The sequence below is a fragment of the Pipra filicauda genome, unplaced genomic scaffold (assembly GCF_003945595.2).
Source record: "Pipra filicauda isolate LSUMZ 115617 unplaced genomic scaffold, ASM394559v2 scaffold80_size11013439_pilon, whole genome shotgun sequence".
In the NCBI taxonomy this organism is placed as follows: Eukaryota; Metazoa; Chordata; class Aves; order Passeriformes; family Pipridae; genus Pipra; species Pipra filicauda.
Genome location: NW_024104987.1, coordinates 6,753,120 through 6,777,152, shown reverse-complemented (window position 1 = coordinate 6,777,152; position 24,033 = coordinate 6,753,120). Strand labels below are relative to the sequence as shown.

Sequence of the window (24,033 nt, the reverse complement as noted above, 5' to 3'; positions counted from 1 at the left end):
TTTGGAATTGAGAAACCTTCCCCATAAAACTGGTTTTATTTTCTTGTTACCATTCCCATCAAATCTGTGCAGACAGTGTTGCTGATGATCAGAACCAAAAATGAAAAAGGGCCTTTTATTACCTGTTGTTCCATTCCTGCTAAGGCTGGTTGTGGTATGGAAAAAATCCAGCTCTGCTCTTAGCTGTGCAGCCAGAAACGTTGCTGATTTCAGGAGCAGAGAGACTTCCAAGTCCCCAGGAAACAGGTAAGTGAAAGATGACATTGCTCTAAGAAAAACATCTAAGGCTTGTCTTCACAGGAAAGTGATTATGAAAGAACTAGAGCATCCCTGCCAGGGTCGGTAACTCAGATTCCCCCTTCCCCCATCCAAACAAGCACAAAGGAAATGAACCTCATGGGGATGGTGTGAGCTCTCCCTGGGTTTGATCAGCAGCAGTCTGGAAGGGATGGTCCACCCTTCCCTCCTCTCCCCAGCCTCTCCCAGGCAGGCAGCCCTGGGGCTCTGCTCTCCAGGCCGTGGCACCGTGTCCCTGTGAGTCCCTACTGCCAGCGGAAGTGGGCGTAAGCCCTGTTGGCCTCTGCCATCTTGTGCAGGGCGTGCTTCCTCTTGATGACGGGCCCTTCGTTTTTGAAGGCCAAGAGCAGCTCCTGGGAGAGCTTCTCAGGCATCAGTGTCCGGCGGTGCTTGTTCTCCCTGCACTCGGTGATCAACCACTTCATGGCCAGGAAGCGCTTCCGATTGTCCTTCAGAGGGACGGGCACCTGGGAAAGGTTCAAAGCACAGCAGTTATCTCCTGCTCCTCTCCAGCAGCCACACAGGACCAGCTGGCACCTGCAGAAGTGCACTGTGCTGCTCTCTGCAGCCAGACCTGCTCCTGACAGCTGGTCCGTGCCAATTCTCCTCCTCTGTCCACAGAACTGGCCACTGCTACCAAAATGGAAATTTTGACCAGCCATGGGTACTGGCACTGGCCTTTGAGTGGACTTCTGGCCTAAATGGGAGCTGGATCCAGGCTGGTTTGTTCTGGCAAAGATGGGAGAGGTCACCCCATCCCTGCACCGAATACAGAGAAATCACAGAATAGTTTGAGTTAAAAGTGACCTTAAAGGTCATGTAACCTCCATCATCTAGTTCCAAATGCCTCCACATCTCATCTCTCCATCAGGTTCTGAGGGTTGCACAGCCTGTATTCAGAAACTGGTTCTGCTCATGTTTTAAACATCACACTGGATCTAGCTGACCTTTTCTGCCACATTGACCTGCCCCAGGGCTTTAGGACCTCTCCACAAGCAACACGATGCTGAGAAGATGGGACTGGTAGTCCCAGGACTGCCAATTCTTTTGCTGCTGGTCTCTGTCTCCTTGGAAAATACTTGCTGTGCACTTCTCCTCAAACCTAGTCAGAAAACCAGAGTCTGCTGCTGCTTAATGCTGGACTCTAGGATCTTAGAGGTCTTTTCCAACCTTAGTGACCCTGACAGGGGAATTACCACGCTCATAGGTGGGAGTCCTGATCTTGGGCAGAGTTTCTAGGTGCTGTTTTAATCCAGATTGCAAAGTAGCTCTTTCCAAGGAGAGAAAATCTTTAGCTGAAGGGGTGGAAGCCCATTCATCTCCCTCCCTAGCTAATTCTCTCCTCACCTGGTAGGTTTTGCCTCCTTTGGTGATGTTGCTGAGCCCAATGATGGGCTGGCAGTTCTTCAGAGCCTGGTGGAAAATGACGTGGGGGTTGCATTCAATTGTCTCCTTCTCATTTTCTGGAGCTTTGTGGTACTTCTCCAGCTGCTTCCTCTTAATGGCCTCTAAAGTCTTGGGACAAAGGCAGGAAAGGAGACATGCAGAGCAGATGGGTCATCCCACTCCATGAGGTTACATCACTTTTATAGGCACCCCATTTTCACCTGAGATGGTTTTCCAGCCCCATAAGCAACAGACCCAGTGGAGTTTTTTTAGCTCAAGTTTTATTCCACCCTATTCCATCTCTTCAGTCTCTTTATCAGACATTGCAGGGGTCAAAGCTGTGTCATGAAGGTGACACATTCATGGGACTTCGTGGGCAAGTTATGCAGAAGGCAAAGCATGACAGAGAGCTGGAAAGGAGATCTTTTGAGAAAATTATGCTTTTAAACTCAGAGAATACCCTTCTGCAGTACAGAAGGTCACAGGGATACTGAAGAGTGGAAAGAGAAGGTTCTCCATTAAGGTGTCACTTGGTCTGTGAGCTAATGAGGCTGGGGCTTGTATATCTTATCAGAGAAATCATGGTTTATCATGGTGGGAGTAGTGTGTTTGCAGAGGGAAAGGCATCAGGACCACAGAGATGACATCAGTTCTGGTAATTCCCAATTCCAGTGGGTTTGATGTCCCAGCCTTCCATTTTGTCTTGTTTTAACATAATAGAGAGAAGAAACAGGAGTTCTCACCTGAGTCATGAGGCTTCTGGCCAGCACTTTATTTCCATCCCTCATCATCATATTGGTGAATTTACTGAAAACACAAAGTCAGATGGGATCTGAGCTGAATTCTGATTTTACCACCCACACAAATAAGCTCCCCCCACCCCTTTGTGTTGTTCCCATGGTTAAGTCTGGGTGCTTCTAGATCTGTAATTATCTCTAATCACTGTAGGACAATGGACTGGCTGATGGGAAAAGATTAACCCAGAATAAAGGGACTGTGTTGTAACAGGAGGCAATGTGCAGCCAGGAGTGAAGGCTGAGGAGGGCAGCACAGCTCCCAAGAACTGTGGCTCCGTGGGATCCTGTGAGAGAGGAGGAGCTGCTGCTTTCTCTGACCTGATCATGGGGTCGCTGAACACAGAGCTGGACAGAGTGGGAGGAGCAGCTTTGATGGGTCGAACAGCCTTGAGGTCCATTTGTTCCTTTTCCTCCTCAGTCAGCTCCTCCAAAGGTTTCTGGTACAATTCCTTGTTCACTTCTGGCTCCAAGTAACTGGGGTTGTAGCGGCTCCATCTCACCTGCATCAGCCTGGAGGGACAAGAGAAGGGGGGCTGTAACCTCACACATGCCGTGACAGGGATGTGGGCAGATGTGGACACGTCTCAGAAGGACACGTTAGATGTGAGAGGCATCTCTGCCTTCCTCTCCATCACTGCAGCAGAGCCCAGGGCACAGACCAACACCGTAAACCCAGGAAGTAACATCATCCTCGTGAAAGGTCTAGAAAACGTGTCTTACGAGGAACAGCTGAGGGAGCTGGGGTGTTTTAGTCTTAAGAAAAGAAGGCTCGGGGGGGGGACTTCATTGCTCTCCACAACCACCTGAAAGATTGTGGTGAGGTGGGGGTTGGTCTCTTGCTGTGCCTGCGGTGAGAGGACCAGAGAAAATAGCCTTAAGCTAAGACTGGGGAGATTCAGGTTAGATATTACAAAAATTATTCACTATTCGGGTGGTCAGGCGTTGGATCAGGTTGCCCAGGGCGGCGGTGGAGTCACCACCCCCGGAGGTGTTCCGGAAGCGTCTGCATCTGGCGCTGGGTGATGTGGTTTAGTGATTACATGGACAGTTGGACTGAATAATCTTAACGGTCACTTCTAACCTTGATGTTTTTATAATTCCGTCATTCCGTGAGCCCGGCAACCAGCAGGCGGGCGGCCTCTCCGTGCGCTCCCTGTGCGGCGCAGACCCCCCCCACCTCCTGCGTGCTCCCGCTGAGCCGCCCCCTGGCCTCCCCCCGTGCTGCCCGTGTGCCCTGGATGCCGCCCAGCCCACCGAGCCGCCCGTGTTCCCCGTCAGGTCCCCTCACGCCGCTCACCGGGGCACCCAGGCCCGCAGCCGCCGGCCCAGCCCCGCCACGCTGGGCGCCGCCATCTTCCCTGCGCGCGCCGCCGCGGGGGGCGGGGCCGGCGCAGACCCCGCCCCCTCGCACGGGTCTCGCGCGGGGTGGGCGGGGCCTCGGGCCGCGCCGGCAACATGGCGGAGGCGGAGGGGGAGAGCCTGGAGTCGTGGCTGAGTGAGTACCGGGGGGCTGAGGGCACCACCCGGGCGCCGTCGGCACCGGGACACCCTGCCGGGAGCCCACCGGCCCTCACGGCGTTGGGAGACCTCGCCCCATCCCCTCCGCGCCGGCCCTTCCCATCGCCCCCCCTCAGCGCCCGCCCGCCCGGCGCCGCCGCCCCCTCAGCCGGGCGGGACCCCCGGGGGGTGTCAGCGCGCTGGGGACGGGCTGGCACAGCACCCCGGGGACGGGGAGGGTTCAGCACCCCGGGGATGGGACCCGGGGCAGGGCCGGGGCCACCCCGCCCGGCGGTCCCCGCGGTGAGGGTGGGGTGGGGGGGGCCGGTAATCGGCTCCTTGGTGGGAAATGTGAGGGACGGGCAGGTCTGTAGCTCCCCTCGCTCAGCTGGTGCTGTTTTTTGACCATAAAGGCTCGTGGTTGCTCTCTGTCCCTGCTGTCCCTTCCTTTACCTGGATTTTGGCCAGCCCAGTGTGCAGCCTGAGTGCTGTCTGTGAGGGTCAGAGCTGTCTGGTTTCCCACAGAAATTGCTTTCGTGTATTACACAACCGTGGTTTTCAAGCAGACAGATTCTGCTCTGCGCCTGGCTGCAGTTTCAGGGTAGCTGTGGACATCCATTCTATACGGGCTGGAATGTATCAAACCCCTTTGTCGACATAAGGTATGTTTTGTCACACAGTCCTAAAGGTTAGAGAGACAGGGGACAAACCCCCGTGGCCTGTTGATCCCCGGCTCCTACTGAGTGTCTCTTATCTCTGTGTCTGCCTGTGCTGCCCGTGGCCTTTGGGTTCTGGCTGTGCAGAATGTGGGATCCCAGCCCAGCGCCGCTGGAGCAGGATGTGATTCTTGAATGAATCAGTCATAACCGTAATTGTTTTTCATATATTCCATGCACAGGAGCTCCTGCTGCTGTCCCTGGGTGGCCATCCTGCACATCATAGCTTGTTGCCTAGATTTTCTTCTTTTTTTAATAGTTATTTGTTTGATTATGGCAGTGAATGAAGCTCCAAGTAGTTGGGTGCTGGGCAAACAGCAGAAGATGGTCACTACCCTAAATACTTCAGAGTGTAAAACCTGTTACCCTTGGAGTTATCCTTCCATAAGCAAGATTAGATAATTCTCCTTCTTCCTTGGTATTTTTACATAAAACTCAAACATGTACATTCTATCATCATCTGTTATATGAGTTACTGACTAAAAGATGTTTTCAGCTCTTCCTCCTCATTTTAGCTCAATCCCTTCTGTCCCTTCACCGTTTTTGCTCCTCCTCTGAACTCCCACAGTTTGTCAATATCTTTTATTGTAGCCAGTGAGGCACAAGAAGAAACACCCACATCCCTTCCCTGCGATCTCTCTGAGGAGAGCTGACTCACTGAGTTCAGTTTGTATGTGAAAATATCTCTAGTAGGAAGGATATTTTAGGTTGTATAGCCTGGAAAGCTGCCTGGCTGCTTGTTTTGTGGGGATTTTTTTTTTTAATTGAGGAAGTTAAGACAGGGGTGATTAAGTACTTGGCTGAAGAGTCAGATATTCAGAACATGGGCTAAAGGGAAGAGTTCCAAAGGCCTTACTCACTGTGAGAAACATGGCAGAGCCTGATTGCAGAAGGGCACACGATTTTCAAGGCTTGAGTGCTGCTCTCTCATTTAGGAGGATGCTTTTATGCCAGGTCACTGCTGTAGTGATTGTGCTGGGAGCACGGAGCCTTCCCTGTCAGGGAATTACTGGAGAAATCTGAGGCCAGGCAGGCAGAGCCGGTGCAGCTCAGGGCTTTCACCAGGGCCTCCCTGGGGTTTTTGTCTCATCATCACAAAGCTGTGGCTATGCTAACCTTGAGGGTGTGCCCTGCTGTGCCCTTCCTGAAGGGAATGGCTCAGCAGCACAGCCAACTTCCCAGCCACAGGAAGATGGGAAATTTCTTGTTGCCAATGATTTTTTTCCTCTGGTGCTGTGCAGCCTCCTGCTGCCCTGTCTCTGGCATCAGGTGGAGTCACAGAGCCATGAAGTAACATCATCCTCGTGTCCTCCTGCTGCAGCAAGAGCTGCGCCTCAGCCAGCCGTGATCTGGCATCTGCGTGTCCTGCCTCATTCCAGGCAGCTGGGATGAGAGAAGGTGATCCTTGCTGTCCCCTCCTGGCTGGCAGGCTCTGCTCCTGCACTGAGCTGAAACAGGAGAAGGTTAGAAAATAATGTCAGTTGTGCAAACACAGCTGGAGCCTTTGACTCCAGCACTGCCTGTTCTGCTGCATCCAGAAGGAAGCTTATTGTATCCTACTCCTGTCAGGCTCAGGCAATGTCCAGCTGTGGAATAGATACAGATGGATAAAATATAATGACTGTCTTAGTTTATTTTTTCCTTGGTTTGTCACGGGTCAGCATTCTTTTCTGCCCAGGGATGCAAACAGAATCTGACTGTCAGATTCAACATGCCTGGGCTGGGCATTCTCAATTCATATGCTGAGCCTGACCTGGGGAAACCCTTTGTTGGGGTGGCTTTTGTCTCATTTCAGGAGAGAATTGAACCCAGGAAAACATGAGCATTCATTACCAGTCAGCCAGTGGTGTGTGGTTCTCTGCGTTCCAGCGTCTCTAGAGAAAACAAGCAACTTTATTTCATATCTAATTATCCATCTGAATGTTGCCTCGTGAGTGTTTTGGGGTCTGGCAGAGCCCCTGAGGACTGAGTGGCTCTGGTGCTCAGGGCAGGTGTGAGGCAGCTTTTCAGTCCTGGGCACAGCAGGGTCTGAAAGCTGGGACAGACGTGGTGGCAGGACTGGGGTGGTGCCCAGACTTCTGTCCCCAGATTGCTAATCCAGATTCACTTGGTTGCCAATGTGAAATGGGATTTTCAGGATGGGACCTGATGGACAAGTGTCTCTGAAAGCAAATAACTGGTACCAAATGGGCCTTGGTTGGCAGTTTCAATAGAGAAGCCAAAGACTTGATATTCCAGAGCACCCATCTCTCCATCCTGGAGTGAATCCTTTCACATAAGGGTGAAATTGGAATCAGATTTATAAAGCAGTACAGAGAAGCTCTTTGTCCACATTTTAAGCATTCTGCATAAAAAGAGAGGATTTTAAGTTATGCCTTGGTACACATGACATAGTTTCCTGTAGGACTGTTCTGAAAAGGTGAAGGGAGGTGATTCTGCTCCACTGGGATGTGTTTGTGTGGCTGTGCTGAGGCTGGGAATCCACATGCCCTGTTGTGTTGTGTCATGCAAGCACATCCATCTCCAGAGCCAGGGCAGGACTTCTGACCAAGCTCATTAACTTTTATGAATCAGGGCTTCACGTGGAGGTTTTATGGATGTTGGAAGCAGGGATTTTCTTCGTGTGGAACAGCACTTCCCTTCAGCAGTCACTCCTCCTTCTGAGGCTTCACTGTCCACACATGAGAGCTTTTGGTGCAAAAACTTAGATCTGAGTCTGGACCCAATCTGATGGGAGTATGAGATAATCCAGTGTCATTGTGAGAAATCTATGGCGATGTTCAGAACAGCTTTAAAAGCAACACTTGGAAGACAGAAATATCAGTTACATTTTCCTGTTTGTACTTTTTTTTGGGGGGTTATATTTTTCCTAATTTCAGGATGTGCAACCAACAGAGTCTGTTTGGTTGTGTGTCCTTAGGTGTTTGTGCCCTTCCTCTACTTTTTAAATAAACTTCCTTAACTCCAGCCAAGAACTGAGTGTTTCTCATCTGGGCCTGCTGAGCACCAGAGGTGCTTTGGAGCACCAAACCACCCCGGTGTCGTTTCACTTGCATGAAGAGCCTTTAGATTGTTGTAAGTCCGTGGTTTCATGACACTTTCAGGGTGTTCAGCAGTTGGGAATGTGGTAATAAGGTTTAGGTGCCACGTGTTTGGAACAATTGTGTTTTAAACTGAGCCTCCCTCGAATCTTGAGTTCAAAACTAGCCTGGTAGCTCAGCGAGTTCCACAGGATGTGATCCTGCAGTTAATCCTCCCTGGCTGCTGCCTTCTGCTCATCGAGGATCCCATGGAAGTCAGCAGTGGGCACAGAGACTCACCCCTGTGGAATATTTTACAGATACAACCCATGGAAAAATTTCCTTGCCTTACAAGCATCATTCAGTGAGGAGGAAATTCGAGCAAACCTGGTAGGACAGGCACAGTAGGATTGAGGCTTGGAGTAGATATCTGGCAGCTGGTTTTAGCTGCCTCTGGAAAGGTAAAAGGGTATGTTTTAATGATGGCTAAAAAATGACACTTAGTAATGCAGCTTGTGTTTGGTTTGTTATTCTTCCCTCTGAGATGAAGGTACAGGGACGTGTGCTGGGTTTTTTCCTGTCCTTCACCTCCTGCTCTATGCTGTCTGACTAAGCAGTATTTTATTTCCTAAATCTCTTTCATTTGTATTGAAATTTTGAGGAAAGCTTCTTAGATGCCAGCTTTTAAATATATAGCTAGAGCTACAGCCCATTGTTTCTTCCCTTACAAGAAAGAAAAATCATCATGTCCAGTCAGCTCGGCTGGAAAATTAGGTTAAAGGGGGAATCTTTTCTACTGTAAAATCAGTGCTGCATCAGAGTTAAGTAGAATACATGGAGAAGATGCATTCCTCACAAAAAAGATGCTGATAGCCTCACTATTGTGCAATCAGTACAGTCAGCAAGGTACCAGTACCCAGGGGAGGATCCTTCAGGAGCCTGAAATAGCCCCGGCAGAAGAACATCGATCTCTCGGCCTCAGCATGTAGGATTTGAGTTCCTGATCAGGTACAAGCTGTGGTGTTTATTACTTGCAAGAAGAACTCAATTTATAATAATAAATTTCAGTTCATAATTCCCAGGAGAAATGCTGAGGCATCTATCAAATCAGCTGGCACTCCAAAAACAAGCGTTAATGCTAAATGAGTTATATTAGACATCTGATGTTCCAGCTCTTGCTTCTGCAAAGCTCCCAGGGAATACAAAAATAATTTCCTGTGTAGAAAATGTGAGGGTTTAACCTTTAAGGAGTTTAATGTTACAGCCAAATAGAAAGAGACAGCATTTCAGGCAGAGGAAGCTGTGAGCTGAAATATTTTGTCCTGTGCTCTCATTTAGAGTATGGGAATAGCCTGTTTCTAAGTACTTGAGATTTGGCACCTGTTTCCTTTGGAAAGCAGTGATTCTTGCTGGATATTTGGATGTCTCAGCTTGGACACACCCTTTCCCTGAACAGAAGTACTATGTGTGAACTTCTTTCTCCTTTTTTGTAGCTGGCAAAGCATGTCAAATGGTTTTCTCTAGGAAATGTGTGGTCTTTTATACTGTTTCTGTTGTTGATTGTTGATATGTTCTCTTTCCCTTGCCAAAGATAAAGCCACCAACCCATCTAACAGGCAAGAAGACTGGGAATACATCATTGGATTCTGTGACCAGATCAACAAAGAACTTGAAGGGTGGGTGTCCCAAACTGCTCTAGACTTCATAAATTAACATTCACAGTTTAAAACGTGTCATTTCATCATCAAATATTCCCATTTTCTTTATATATACTGATATCACAAGGGAGATCTGGCTACAACAGAGACAAGATGCTGTGAAGTGTTTCTGTTCTGTGAAAGGCAGCGTGGCTCAGTCAGACTGAGCACTGGGAGACTGGGAATTCTGAATTTGCCTCTAATTTCAGCTTCTGCAGCTCCAGGGTTCTCCTCTGGCCAAAACTACCCTGTTTTCCAGCCTGTAAAATGGGGTTGTCACTGACAGTGCTGGTGGGGCTTCACATCTTTAAAATCTTCACTGGGCTTAACTGTGGAAACCTCCTGGCTCACAGCATTCCTGAGAGCTAAGGAAGAAGTGTTTTATTCTGGAAAAAGGAAAAAAATACAAGAGAAATGAAGTGATTTCCTGGGCTGGGAACTGTACTGGGAGTTGTTTGGCCCCTCCCAAGGAGGAGTCTGGAATTGCTGGCTCAGACTACCAGCCCTCATTCCCTTTCATGTGAAGACACCCAGGCTTACAAAGACGCCCTGAGAATTTCTTGTCAGCCTTTGTGGTGGAAAGATAAAGAGCACTTAATGGCATTTCCTTTTAATTGTGTGGAAGACATTTCATTTAAGCAGCAGAACTTGTGAAAGTCTGAAAATCCTCCATCGTGTTTGCCTGCTTGGTGTGTAACAGGGCTCTGCTCTGTTCCAGGCCACAGATTGCTGTGAGACTCCTGGCTCATAAAATCCAGTCTCCACAGGAATGGGAGGCAGTCCAAGCCTTGACAGTAGGTAGTCCTTACCCCTCCTCTTAAATCCAGTCATGTATCCTATTACATCATCTTAGGGGAGCACAGGGAGTGTCCATGGGGTCAGCTGGGGGCTGAGTGCCCTGATTCCCATCCCTGGGAGGGAGTGGATAGTGGGAGGGAGCACAGTTCCATCCCTGAAGTGTCCAGCCTGCTCATCAGCCACAGAGCAGCCAGAGATAACTCTGGGTTAGTTTGAGCTGCTTTTGTTTGTTATCTTCAGCAAGATTTGTGTTCATTGTTGTGAGACCTAATGGTGATAAAACAGACCCAGAGACACTTGGAGGGTGGGACACCAAGTCCTGATGTGTCACCCCTGGAGATGGGACACTGATGCCTGTATGGAGCAGGAATATGTGTCCCACTGACATGGGCCCTTCCCCTTCCCTATAAGCAGAGCACACACTGTTACTGTGGGGTTTCGGTGTTGGTTTCAGCCCCTGTTTTTGTTCCTTGAATGCAGGTGCTGGAAGCTTGTATGAAGAACTGTGGGAGAAGATTTCATAATGAAGTTGGGAAGTTCCGCTTTTTAAACGAGTTAATAAAAGTTGTGTCTCCAAAGGTTAGTCCCTTAGTCTGTGGCTCTAGTTGCTTTTTGTTTGACATCCATAAGCTACAGGCAACGTCCAAAATGTTTGCTGTGTTCTGTCTGGCTCATTGCATTTATTAGCCTATACTCAAGAGCATTTGTTAGCTAAATTTTTGTTGTCTGGGGTTTTTTATGCTCTGCTTAGTATTTTTCTCATTAAGATGTACTTATTAGCCATCAGTATACAGTCTCTGTGCTGTTCTAATCCTTCATGTGACTCAAGGGCTTCTAAAACTCAGGCTGTGTTGTTTTAAAAAACAAAACTCCAGTGATAGTGGAGGAGAAATGTGATGCAGAGGTTAAAACAAGAGACTTGGTAACACACCATAGAGTTCCAGTCCTCACTCTGCTGCTGACTTGCTGTGTAAAGAGTGCCTGGCCAAGTCCCTGGGCATTCATGATCAGTTCAACATGGTGAACATCATCCCCAGGGCGTGATTGATGCAGCAAAGTATTCCCAGACTCTCTCCCATAAGACAGGGGAGGGGGTGGTTATCTGATTGCTTAATTTTTAACTAGCAAAATCCTGAAGCAAACAGAACATCTGCTTTTTCTTTTTGCTGAAGATAATAACAGAGCTTCTCTTCACTGTTATTTCAAATCTCTCAGAGGAGCATTTTTTCCTCTTAATAAGGTGTATCTTAGATTATCTTGGAACTTGGATCGTACACCTTTTAATGTGTATCACTGAGCTTTTGGCTTTGAGCTTTATTTTTAAAAAGAAATGAAGAACATGGAGAATTTACTTCTTTTTTGTACTCTTAGTACCTGGGAGACCGAGTCTCAGAGAAGGTGAAGTCCAAAGTAATTGAATTGCTGTATAGCTGGACAGTGGCGTTGCCAGAGGAATCCAAAATCAAGGATGCCTATTACATGCTGAAGAGACAAGGTAGGAAGTCAGCTGCTCGTTCATGCATTTTCTGGTACTGTGCTTTAAGCAGGAGTGTCACAAAATATACAACTTCTAATTAAATGGGGTCAAGGCAAGCTCTGAGGGGAGATGGAAAAACCTTTTCTCTGAAAAGCTTTTCATTATCTTTAAGTGCCTTGGGCTGGGTTGGGTTTTTTAACTTAATTAGTTAAATACCTTGCAAATACTTTAGTTTTGGTTTGAAGGGCCTTTTTTAAGTTGTTTGGTTTTGGTGGGTTTTTTGGTGGAACTAGTTATTAAATGATTTGAACAAATCTAATTTAAAGTGAAATAAGAGCCTCCAAGTCGCCTTTTGTGTTCTTCTAACGAGATGGCTTTGCAGCTGTACCTTTGGTTGCACATTTCTTGTGCAGACACTGAAAAAAGCTCAGAAGCTTCAACACAGGAAACCATTCTTGTCTGGAAACCATCCTGTCCTATTAGGACACACAGACTGCAGGTCATAACTGTCCCTTGTAGCACTGGGGATGGATAAATTAGAGGCTGAATGGGGCAGAAAATGGTTCCTCCCCTTCAGAGGAAGAGTTTTAGCTCGTATTGAGGGGCTGGGGGAACATCAAGGTAAAAATCAGCTGCCATGCTCAGGGATTTGTATCTGTATAGTTCACTGGGACAGAGGGGCAATGTCAGTGGGCAAGGTGTGTGTTGGCTCTGGCAGCAACCTGGGAATACCTGGGAGCACTGCCTGGTGCGACTGTGCCAACCCATGGGGATTCCCTTTCTGCTTCCAGGGATTGTCATGTTTGATCCTGTGATTCCTGCAGACAGAACCCTGATTCCTTCTCCACCACCTCGTCCCAAAAACCCTGTGTTTGATGATGAGGAGAAATCCAAGGTACAGTGAAGATTTGTACCATAATCCCTAATGAAAAGCAATTAATCAGTGCATATTTAGAATAAGGAAGCAAAGGATAATAATGTGGTTTTTATTTGGGGGGGTGGTGTGTACTTTTGCAAAATGCACTGCTTTTCCCACCCGCTTAACCCAAAGTTCCCATAAAGGCATTGTCTGTGTTACCATTATGGGGTTATTCCTGGTGCAGGTGCCATCCTGCTGTAGCCCTACAAGGCAGAGAATGTTTCACACACAGGACCAAAAATGATGCCTGGGAGGAATAACTGTCTAGTGCCAGAAGTCTCTGAGATTTCACAGTCCTGTGTAGAAGCAGGAATGCAGCAACTCATATAAGATAATAAACATAAATGATTCCTGCTGAAGTCCTTGTATCTGTGAAAGCTGTGTAAGCTTTGTAATAATGGTCTGTATCCCTTTTCCCCTGAATCGGTCACTTAGATTCCTTTCCCTTTGCCAAAGGGTCTTTATTTGTTTCCTCAGTATCTTCTTCTTGTCTTACAGCTTCTAGCCAAACTGCTGAAAAGCAAAAACCCAGATGATTTACAGGAGGCCAACAAGCTTATAAAATCCATGGTAAAAGAGGTAAGAAATTCCTGTAGGATTGGTCCAGGTCAGCAATCTGCCTTCCAGGTTTTAAGCAATTTGACTTCAAAATGGTGGAGTGCTTGGGATTTGTGCTCCAACACCTGGGGGATGTTTGTGTCATAGAAGTGTCCACAATTGGTGTCTCTCATGGAGGACAGGGCAAGAATTGAATGTCCCTTGTTGTAATTAAGTACATTCTAATCACTGAAAGTGGTATTTCATGTCAGGGTTTGGGGGGAGCATCGAGGTACCACCCCTGGGTACTGAGGGCTGAGTCACTGCACTGGGTCTTCTCACAAACACGCTTCGTGGAGACACCTTCCTGTTTGTAGAGCTGTGATGCATCCACCCAGGGCAGTCATTCCAAACTCTGGAGTCCAGGAAATGACTCACTGGGATTCTGGCAAAAAAAAAGGGTAGCTTCTAGACTGGAGAGGATGTATAGGTTATCGAAATGTTTCCATTCAAGCTTCTCGTGTCCCCAGGGCAGACACTCCTTCATCTTTAATTGGAATCCTAAATCAGAGATGGGTGGACATTTTCCTCCAGGGAGTGCTGCTTGTTCCTAGTAAATGTGTTACTTCAAACACATCTATTTTGTTAAATAGCATCAAGTGAACAAAAAAAACCCCCAAAAACCAAAACAAATGAACAAAAAAAAAATCTGAAAAGGAACTACCCAAAAGAACTTCTGGGAACTTTTCTATTTTTTCAGTGGAATAATTATACATTCAAGTCTTTTTAATGAGACTTTTTGGAAATATAGGGTAAATAGACATTACTTGACATGTTCACAGATAATACCTGTGGCTGTGATACCTGGACCTTTGCAGGGAAGCTCACCTTTTCTGTCTGTGCTTTACACCCTGAAGGACGAGGCTCGGATTCAGAAGGTGACGAAGCGCATGCACACTCTGGAGGAGGTGAACAACAATGTGAAGCTGCTGAACGAGATGTTGGTTCATTACAGCAAAGAGGACTCATCAGAGGCCGACAGGGAGCTCATGAAGGTGGGTCTGAGCTGCTCCTTCTTCCCAGAAATCCTGGAGTCAGTCCTTTCTTCTTGCAGACTTGAGTTTTGCAGAGATTTACAAACAGTGCAGTAAAATGGAGAACAATGGTGAGAAACAAAAGCGGTTGCTGGAATCAGCAGGCAGGAAAACACCCATGTTTTTAGCACCTTTTACCAAAGGACTCAGTGGGGAGGAGCTCAGTTTTGCACATGCTTGAAGTGAGGTGCAGCTGTTCTCCAAAGGTGCAGCTTGGCAAAATCAGGAAGCTGCAGTTTGTAATCTTTGATCTTATAAGGGCACACAGACTGCAGGTCATAGCTGTCCTGTACAGCACTGGAAATGGAGAAACTAAAGACTGAATAGAGAAGAAAATGGTTCCTCCCCTTCAGAGGAAGAGTTTTAGCTCATTTTTGTAGGGTTGGGAGAACATGAGGAAGGTAAAAATCAGAACAGCCACTGGGTAGGCCCAGAGCCTTGAAGGGTTGCCAATTAACTAATTTTAAAAGTTAAAAACTATTAATTTTTAACAACAAGCTCCTGAAACAATGGTAAGAAGCTTAAGAAACTGGTTTGTTGCTGTGAAACATTTTGTTCTTGACACCTTTCTGCTGTGTGGTTGCAGACTCTGAGTAGTAGTTGCAGCACAACTGAAGCCTAATTGTTGAAGCACAATTCTGCTCTTCCTTGGGCTTTTAGGAACTCCTGTAATAAAGGGAATTAGCATCTCTTTGGGACTAGAGCTGTTCTTAAGTGCTGGTGTGAGGGAGGACTGAGAGATGGCATTGGAAATGCAGGTTGTGTTTAGACCCCTGGGCTCAGCTCTGAACGGGGCAGGGAACGGGGCCCTGCCTGTCCTGCCACACTGGCACAGTCAGCACAGCAAGACTGGGCTCTGTTCTGGGCTTCCCAGTGCATGGCTGGGAGTCCTTCTGTGCTGACTGGTGCTGCTGGCAGTGGCTCCTGGCTGATGAAACCCTTTGTCCTAATCTGTCCTCCAGGAGCTCTACGAAAGGTGTGAAACCAAGAGGCGGACGCTGTTCAAGCTGGCCAGTGAGACAGAGGACAATGACAGCAGTTTGGGTAAACTGAGCTACACTTATCCTTTTTTAGTTGCTTTTGTGACCTGTGTCTGTGCAAGGGGCCAGCTGTAAAGACACCTCAACACTGTGGGTGGCTGTTGCTTTGAGCAAGGAGATAAAGGACAATCCTTGCCTCTTTATCATCTCAGTTCAGGCAAGGACTGGGCACTAAAGTTGGTGGTTCAGGAGACTGGGGGCAGTGATGGGGGACAACTGCTTTGGGAGGGAAGGGGATTTGCTGTGGAGAACAGCCTTGAACTCATTTTTTCCTTGTTACTGCAATTTGCTTGGAGCTAGAAAGGTCAGGGTATTGCTTAGAGAAGAAGTGTGGCACAGACAGGATAATGGAGCTCATAGCCAAATATTTATGGTTTTTCTTGGATTATTTAGTTGATAACTGAGTACTCTTAGCATTACTGGGAACAAAGTGATTAAAGCCTTGGAGGTCATTTTTGTCTCTCTTGCATTTAGGGGATATTCTGCAGGCCAGTGACAATTTATCCCGTGTGATAAATTCCTATAAAAAAATAATAGAGGGGCAAGTGATCAATGGTGAAGTGGATCTGCCTGGGATGTCTGTAGTGGAAGGTGAGTTCTTGGGAAGCCAGCTGTGTGACTTTTGAATCCTGCAATTCTAAATCTTTTGAACAGTGTTTCCTGTTAATTGTGGTGAAGAGGGTTTTGATGGTTCTTTGTGGCCAACAGTTTGTGAATCAGAGGGGACAAGAAGGTTCCTAGGCTGTGGGTGAACAATTCTGAACTTGAGCAACAGTGCTGCAGCTTTGCATTTTCCATTCTCAGTCCATATTATTGAAAGCTATGATGACATCAGTAGCAAATCTGCATCTGAGCAGTTTGTGTGACTGGAAGTTCTCACACATTTTCCTCCCCACGTTTGTCCTGTTTCTTAACAGTGACATGTAAGAAGACAATTTTATCAAAAACACAAGAGTTGGAGAGTGGGAGTGGGTCAGGGGTCCTGTTCCTGGCCAGCAATTCCGTTTGTGAATTTGGGCCAGTTGCCCACTTTACACTTCAGCTTCCCCATTGAAAGCTCTGGACATGTGTGTGACAGAATTACCATTTGGGAGTAACTGTAACATTCCTGCCTGGAGAGCAGTAGAGGAATGTGTGATGCTGCCTAGCAGCATCTTACTGGGACAAGACTGGCCTAAGTATGAAATGAAAACAGTATGAATTTTCCTCAGCTCTCCAGCCCTCTGGTAGCCTTTGTTTATTGTAGTGCTGTAGGACGTCCCAAAGCCTCATCTGAGCTCAAAATATTTTGAAAAGATGATGAGTTATGCTACAAGAAGCACTGAAGAAGGAGGAGTGATTGCAGGAGGTTTTCATATAGGAATTCTTGAGGTATCTGGGTTGATTTACGTGGTCTGAGGACAGCAAATACCTGTTCTCTGTTACAAAGAGCCATAAGCCATGATCAAATGAGGATCTGTGATGTCTAAACCAGCTCTCTGCTAATTTCTTCTGTGCACGGGGTTTGCTCTGAGCCTTTTGCCTTCTTTCCTAGTAGTGCTCTTCTCCTGTCCGCTGCAGGGAGTAACTCCACAAACAATCTCAACACCCTCATCGACCTTGCTGGACTGGACGTCACCAGCACCCCACCACCTCCAATGCCACCCACCACCCTGACTCCAGCCCCCAGCACAGCCCCAGCCCCAGCCGAAATCCCCATCCTCCCACCTCCTCCCCAGACGTTCGCGCCGCTGCGGAGCAGCTCCTCCAGCCAAGTGGAAGCGGCGCCCGCTCAGCAGGGCAGCACAGCCAACTCCCTCTCCTTGCTGGATGAGGAGCTCCTGTGCTTGGGTAAGACACTGAGAGGCCTGGAAAAGGGCTGATCAAACATCCTGACAAAGGCTGCTTCTGTGCAGGCTACCTGTGCTGTGTCACGTTTGAAAGGAGTGTGAGATGCCTCTGGAGTCCAGGGAACACTCCTTTGCATCCTGAATATTAGACCTGATCAGTGAATCGGTATCAAAAACTCTTCCCAGAGTTGGCTGCAAGGAAATAACTACTGAGTGCAATTGCAGTCTGGTCTCTGGAGGTGCTCAGACATGCTGGATGTGCAGGCTGCAGTTTGTGACAGATTCAGCCCTGATGTTGGGGCTGTGCTAAAGAGAAGGTGCCTCAGAGGGGCTGTGCATAGGAGCCTGCAGGATGCCTGCCTGTGGAGCCCAGATGTGAACAGCAGGAGACAGTGCAAGTCAGGAAGGGTTAGAAGGATGAAGGATAGTAATGCTGAAGCATTAGAAGGGCTGTGTGCAGGAGGTGACTGTTGGCTGCTGGTGCTGCCAGTCTCTGTTTCTCATCATAGACTTGCAGCCCATCTAAGCATTTCATCAGAGCTGAATCAAGTAGTTTGATGGTACTGAAACAGCAGCCAAGGGAACTCATTTTCTCCTCCAGTTACCTCCTTGTTATTTTCCCTTCCAGGCCTGAATGACCCAGCCCCTGCAGCAGGGAAGGACACCTCTGAAAACAACCAGTGGAGCATGTTTGAGGTACAAAGGAGGGTCTCAGGGGAAGGGAGGGGTGGTCATTGTGGGAGGTCTCAGGACACACTGTCACCTTGGAGAAGCATGTGATCATACATACAGGCTGAGGGGCAGTCTGGCTTAGCCCTAAAATCTGAGCTGTGTTTAAACAGAGTAGATGCCCCTGAACCTGGCTTTCTCAGTTTCCCAGCCATCCCCATGATGTTGGCCCTTCCTTTGCTTAAATTACAGATCAGATGTAGCCCTGACATAGGCCACAGACTTTGCTGTTTGCCACCCAGCACCTGTGTTTATGGTAAACCTCTTTCCCTCTGTAACAGAACTGTGCCATCTCTGCATCAGGGGGAGCAGCCATTTAGAGCATCTACTTGTCCTCTCTTTCAGAATGACCAGCTGGACCTGGATTTCTTCAATCCAAAGGCGGTGACTGTTGCTTGCAACCCTACAGGGAACCCTCTTCTCCATCACACACCACAGACCACGTGTGGGACATCAGCCACGCTGCCTTCTGCTTTCCCAGCCTCCCAGACTGCTCCCAGCATCCCAGCACCAAACTCAGCACCATTTGTGTTCTCTGCTGGACCAGCTGCCCCTGCCGGGCCTCCCAAGACTATTCCAGCTGCTCCTGGATACTTCAGCTCATCTGTGGGCAGCAATATGTCACATAAGATGGATGCACTGGGACAACTCCTTGATGAAGCCAAAGGGTAACCAAAAGTCCTGGTCTTTGCTTTGGCTCTGCATTTAGAAAGCCCAGTTTGCTGCAGCACCAGGTTCTGAGGGTGACTTTCAACTCTCTAGTTTGGCAGAAATGTGGGATTGGGATTTTTCTTGTCAGAGGTTTCAGTTTACAAATGAGTATGAAGGTCCCACCTCCAGGAGGGAAAGGCAGGCAGAGCACACAGCTTGAACTGTTGCCTGATCCAAAGGTGTGCTGGGAAGTGGAACAGGCTGTAAAGGTACAGAGACCTTTGCCCATCTCAGCCTTGCCAAGGTGGGACTCTGCTTTTCCTTCCTGACTTACAGAAGTGACCCCAACCCAACCACCACCACTGTCCCTGTAGCTCTCCTCACGTGAGACCCTATGGAGTCACAGATTCCAGTCTGGCTCCAGGCTGCTGCTTTGTCCTCATGATCTGCTGTTATCTCTGGGTGTTGGTGAAATACCTGCTTCACTTCCAGCTCCATTCCCCATGTGTTTTTTGTCTCTCTTGCAGGACTGCCACCCAAGGCATGGCGACACCTTCAGTGTTCCCAGGGGTTACTGTCACCTCTGCCCCGTTAGCAGCACCCACAGGGCTGCCAGCCACTGCCCCTGGAGCCCCTCCAGCTCCCTTTCCAAGCAGCTGCACTGCTGGATCAGGAAGTCCTCTCTTCCAGCCAGCGTCATTCCAGCAGCAAGGCAGTCCCATGAAAGCACCTGAAATTTCTTTGGCCAATGTCCACGTTCCCTTGGAATCCATTAAACCCAGTAAGTATCTCAGGCTTTTCACCTTGCTCTGAACGATTTTTAAAAGCGAAGTAGAAGTTGAGAGAGGGGATGAGCAGCCCCAGCTGAGCACCCCGATCACCTGACGCTGCCTCAGATCATTGCTGCTCCACAAACCCGGATCCTCTCCCCTCTCTCAGGCAGTGCCCTCCCAGTGACAGCCTACGACAAGAACGGGTTCCGGATCCTCCTGCACTTTGCCAGGGAGTGCCCCCCGGGCCGGTCGGACGTGCTGGTCGTGGTGGTGTCGATGCTGAACACGGCGCCGCTCCCCGTGAAGAACATCGTGCTGCAGGCAGCTGTGCCCAAGGTGGGGACACGGGGGGCAGACCCTGGGGTGTGAGACTGCATTTGGGAAGGCCTGGGCATGGACCTGGGGACCTGGGACAGCCTGGTCCTGCCTTTCCATGGGCTGTGCCCTGCCCGTTTCCAAAACACAAAGGTTCCTGTCAGAGGAAGAAAACACTGAACAGGATAAGACAAGAACTGCAGGTGTTCTGTTTTTCTTGCTATCCAAGATCAACCCAGCTGTGTCCATTGCATGGGTAGAGCTACCCTTGAGGTCTTCAGAACCAGGATTTCTGACAGACATCCTAAATCTGACAAGACATTCCACTCTAGTCTTACTGCACCTAGAGAATTTTGAATGCGTTTGTGTTTTGAACATGGCCCAGTCTCAGCTGCGATCTGTCTGTGTCATGAAGGTGTTCACATCAAAACCTCTGACAGGAGCACTCAGATAGGGAAGTCCTAGTGGTGTTCACTGACCAGTGTTTCTCCTCTGGGCTGCCTATTCCTGTCATGTTGCACAAGCTGGGCTGGCTCTATTCCCTCATCCTCACTTGTAGATTGATCCTCCTCCGTTTGGATGCTGTTGTCCCCCCAGCCTGTGCATGCATCTTTCATTGTCCCCAAGGTAGGAGACAATCCCTGAGGTTCTGCTTTCTTTTTCCCTTGCAGTCCATGAAAGTGAAGCTACAGCCACCCTCTGGCACTGAGCTGTCTCCATTCAATCCTATCCAGCCGCCTGCTGCCATCACCCAGGTCATGCTTCTGGCAAATCCTGCAAAGGTGAGAGGGACAGTGGGATTGATCCTGACCATGTTAGACACATTTGATCCCAGCTGAACTCTATGGAGCGGTGGGACCAAGCATTTGAGCAGCTACAACTGTTTGTTTCTAAAAGGTTGGACTTGATGTTCTTGGAAGTGTTTTCCAACCTTAATGATTCTGTGATTCTGATGTGCCCTCCAAAGGTGGTTACTGGGGAATGTTGGTGTTTCAGTTCAGGCCTAGAGGAGGCTCCTTACAACAGACTTTGGCAGCAAAAAGTATGAGAAGGACTGGGCATTTCTCCCAGAAAAAGGGCAAGGGTCATGTCAGGCTCATCTTTAAAGGGGTTTGTGACTCCCCTGTGCACCTGAAGTGCCTGGCTTTGATGATAATAAGATCGATGCTAAATTAGCTGGTGCTGTAGCAGTACTTTTGATGAACCAACAGACAAATGTCTGCTCCATTATTCTCTGAGGATGTACCTGTGACCAGGGACACAATGGGCTTAACACTTCATTTTCTGCTGATTGTGTGGGAGCATCTGAGTAGCTGTTTTTCCTTGCTATAGTTATTTCAGTAGCTTCTTCCATACACCCCAAAGCTGAAGGACTTTCTAATTATTTGACAAATCTAGATGTGACTACTTGGGAATTACAACAAAAGCATTCTTAAAGTATAAACTGAAAGCTCTGAGGTCCGAAAGGATGAATGTCAGAGGGGTTTGGTGGATTGTGGTGGAATAACTTTGTGAGGTACATGGAGGTGCCTTCATTGAAGGACTGCTTCCATCTCCTGCTGTGGTGGAGCAGGAAAATCCTGTTTCAGTAGGATTTTCACAGATCAGGAACTGTTTCATCTTCCTCCATATGATGAGGGAACATAATTTTGAAAATGTTGAACTATTCCAGCCCCATTATTCAGGCTCTCTGGAGAGCAGCTGAGCAATGGGTGCTGGCCACATCTGTGCAAACTGATTAGAGGTTATTTATGCTTTTCTCCTCCTGCTCCACATTAAGCAGTACAACTTTGGTAGAATAAAAAATGAGTATAACTCAGGTTTGTAAGTAGCTGAACTCCTCCGTGAATTTAACCTGGGCCCTCCTCCCCTTGCTCTGTACAACAGAAGTGTTGTGCTCTCTGTAGAGCTGTAACAGTGAAGTGTTTTGTTTGTGGCTGTTGAGCTGGGACTGTTCTCACGTTGCTTTTGGGTTTTGTCTTTCCTGCAGGAGAAGGTGAGGCTGAGGTACAGACTGACCTTCACCCTGGGGGACCAGCCCAGCACAGAAGTGGGTGAAGTGGATCAGTTTCCCCCGGTAGAGCAGTGGGGGAATCTATGACCTCAGGACACTGCCAGAGACTGTGACAGGACCAGGGCAGGATCCCACAGGACTGGAACGGATGTGCCATGGGGAGGGACACACATGCTATCCACTGGTGATGTTCAGCTTTGTTTACATGTCCTGACCACTCTGCTTGTAGCTTTAGTCCAGAATGTTGTGCCCCACCTTGAAGGGGCCCTGGAACATTTATGCCAAGCATGAACTGAGCAGCAGCTGGTGACAGGCAGTGCTGGCTGCTTTTATCATGACCTCTGGGTGAATCTGGTTCTATCTTCCACTCTATTAAACTTGAAGTTATTGTAATTTGAGGGGAGACCTGTCAGCAGAAGGGGATTTAGTTGGGTTTGTTCCTGCACTGCTGTCCGGAGATCCCGACGGGCTGGTGGGGCGATGATGCCGCCGTGAGCTCAGCGCAGAGCCCTGACACGAGCCCTCCCTCGGACTGTGACCAGCCCCGTGAGCATGCCGAGCAATAATGCTGCTCCGTGAGGGAATGCTTCTTTTTTACACTGAAATGGCACTTAGCTCCCTCTCCCCACACTCCTGCTGCATTCCCAAGGGCCTGTGTAAGTGTGTGCCACACTGCTGTACCTTTATTGTTCTATTTATTTTATACTGCTGGCTGCCGCCCCGTTGCCTCCCTTTCGGGCAGCCGGGGCTGAGTTTTTTGTCTGCAAATGGTTACACTGGTTATTTTTCTGCCTCCATTGCATTCCATAGTGTGGGGAAAAGAGGAAATGTGTAGTGAGAAGGTAAGAGGGCTGGAAAGTATTGGTCAGTATTACTGAGGGACAGCACCTGGAGCGCAGAACTGTCTTTACAATCACTAGTGAAGGGCAGTGACTGAATCCAGGGATAAGGAGAGATGCCTCTCGTGTCCCCTCGTGCAGGCAGTATTATTAGTGTAGTTGAATACTCTGTTTTATTGAGCTGAGTACAATGACCTGCAAGATGTAAATAGAAGAGCTGTAGGGTATCAAAACAGAACAAGCAGGCAAAGAAAGGAAGAGGCTCCCCCGGGCTGTGACGGGGCATGTGCTGGGTTAATGCCCTGTTTTCTTTGTTCCCTGTATTAAGTGGCAAAGTGCAATTGTTCCCACAGAGGGGAAAGCAGTTTTGCTGGATATCAGTGTTCTGTGCTATCAGGGCAGGAGAACTGACCCCTTAGCTTCAGTCTCCCAGAAACCAGGTTTAAATCTCCAAAACTTGGTTCCGGTGGCTCCTTCCTTCTCCCTCTACTTCCAATCTCAAGCAGTGCCTCAACGAGCTCTGAGACAGACTGTTGTAAATGGATGAGGGGTTTTAACATCCACTGACACAAGCACAGGCAGGTGCTTGGACAGTCCTTGGACACCCAGCTCTGCACTTCCAGCAGTGCTGTCAAGCAACAGCTCTTCTCAAACTGGGAACAGGAGCAGCACGGGGAAAAACAGTAAACAGGAGGAGACTCCTGCTTCTGGTAGGAAAACTCCAGAGGAGAAGGTGCTGCTGGAATGAACAGTGGCTGTAAAAACCCATTGCTGCAAACACAGTTTGGAGTTATTTGTAGTTATTTTTAGTGTGCTGCAGAGTCAAATCCCTAGAGGTGAAAGGCCTGAGGGCCTCATCAGAGTAGAAACCCCTGAAGGTGGAATCCAAGCTCATGGAGAGCTCAGCCTTGTCAGCTCCCTGATGTAGAAGGCAGGTGAGAGGGATGGGTGTGTTGTTTGGATCCTAAAGAAAGCAGTTCTAAATCCATGGACTGGGATAAGGGACAAGGAGGGAATTCTCTCTGCCTCAGGCATGTTCTTGCCAGCACTTTAGACACAGCAGGCATGGGGGCAGTGCTTGGGTCGGGGCAGTGTGTCCTGAGGAGCAGTTCCACTGCTTTCCCTGCCTGCACGTGGATCTCACTGTGACCTGGAGGGAGGCAGGAGAGCGCAGGTGCTTCCTGCAGAACGGCTCCGTTCCGTTCCCACTGTTACGGCAGCGCAGCCAGACGGGAACGCGCTGTGGAAAGCTTTGGAAATTAAACCATGAATGTTCCTTGTGTGTAGGGCGAGGTTCCTGCTTCATCCCCAACAGCCCTACCTGTACATACCTCTCCCCTGCGTTTGTGCTGCTGCATGTTGAATAAATCATTTTCCCTACCTGGCTCTGGGCTGGCCCTTTCTCATAACGGCTCTTGGAGGGCACTGCTGGTTATGGAAAGCCTCAAACCCAACCCATGGACTCAAGGCCATCCAAACTAAACAAAAATGGCAAAGTTGCTGTTCCCAAAACCCCAGTGATATAACAGTGGCCTTCATTTCAGGCTGGGTGTTGAGAGGTAAAGAAACCAAGAAATGCAAGGAAAAACTGCACTGAGTCATTTCACC

The 24,033-nt window shown here is 48.5% G+C and overlaps 2 protein-coding genes across 2 annotated transcripts; one reads left to right on the top strand and one right to left on the bottom strand.

Moving 5' to 3' along the window:
* MRPS7 (mitochondrial ribosomal protein S7) lies at window positions 1–3,837 on the bottom strand. The gene is made up of 5 exons (XM_027749822.2): window positions 3,778–3,837; window positions 2,799–2,990; window positions 2,427–2,490; window positions 1,645–1,812; window positions 1–764 (listed from the first exon to the last, which is right to left on the bottom strand). Exons 1-5 carry the CDS (start codon window positions 3,831–3,833, stop codon window positions 543–545), a joined length of 702 nt encoding a protein of 233 aa, XP_027605623.1. The 5' UTR covers window positions 3,834–3,837; the 3' UTR covers window positions 1–542.
* Window positions 3,838–3,904: 67 nt separating this feature from the next.
* GGA3 (golgi associated, gamma adaptin ear containing, ARF binding protein 3) lies at window positions 3,905–23,810 on the top strand. The gene is made up of 17 exons (XM_027749813.2): window positions 3,905–3,975; window positions 9,305–9,389; window positions 10,129–10,204; window positions 10,689–10,787; window positions 11,580–11,703; window positions 12,477–12,580; window positions 13,103–13,183; window positions 14,059–14,196; window positions 15,198–15,279; window positions 15,750–15,866; window positions 16,836–17,105; window positions 17,733–17,800; window positions 18,179–18,501; window positions 19,012–19,265; window positions 19,424–19,593; window positions 20,244–20,354; window positions 21,563–23,810. The coding sequence occupies exons 1-17, from the start codon at window positions 3,936–3,938 to the stop codon at window positions 21,671–21,673; spliced, it is 2,253 nt and encodes a 750-aa protein (XP_027605614.1). The 5' UTR covers window positions 3,905–3,935; the 3' UTR covers window positions 21,674–23,810.
* Window positions 23,811–24,033: the final 223 nt, after the last annotated feature.

What these genes read in the sequence shown, in the direction of transcription:
- GGA3 (XM_027749813.2), top strand. Translation starts at nt 3,936, where the DNA reads ATGGCGGAGGCGGAGGGGGAGAGCCTGGAGTCGTGGCTGA. An exon ending in AGGCAGTCCAAGCCTTGACA is followed by an intron (nt 10,205 to 10,688) that starts GTAGGTAGTCCT and finishes CCTTGAATGCAG; the next exon opens with GTGCTGGAAGCTTGTATGAA. An exon ending in TGGGATGTCTGTAGTGGAAG is followed by an intron (nt 15,867 to 16,835) that starts GTGAGTTCTTGG and finishes TGTCCGCTGCAG; the next exon opens with GGAGTAACTCCACAAACAAT.
- MRPS7 (XM_027749822.2), bottom strand. Translation starts at nt 3,833, where the DNA reads ATGGCGGCGCCCAGCGTGGCGGGGCTGGGCCGGCGGCTGCGGGCCTGG. An exon ending in TTCAGCGACCCCATGATCAG is followed by an intron (nt 2,491 to 2,798) that starts GTCAGAGAAAGC and finishes TTGTGTTTTCAG; the next exon opens with TAAATTCACCAATATGATGA. An exon ending in AAGGAGGCAAAACCTACCAG is followed by an intron (nt 765 to 1,644) that starts GTGAGGAGAGAA and finishes AACCTTTCCCAG; the next exon opens with GTGCCCGTCCCTCTGAAGGA.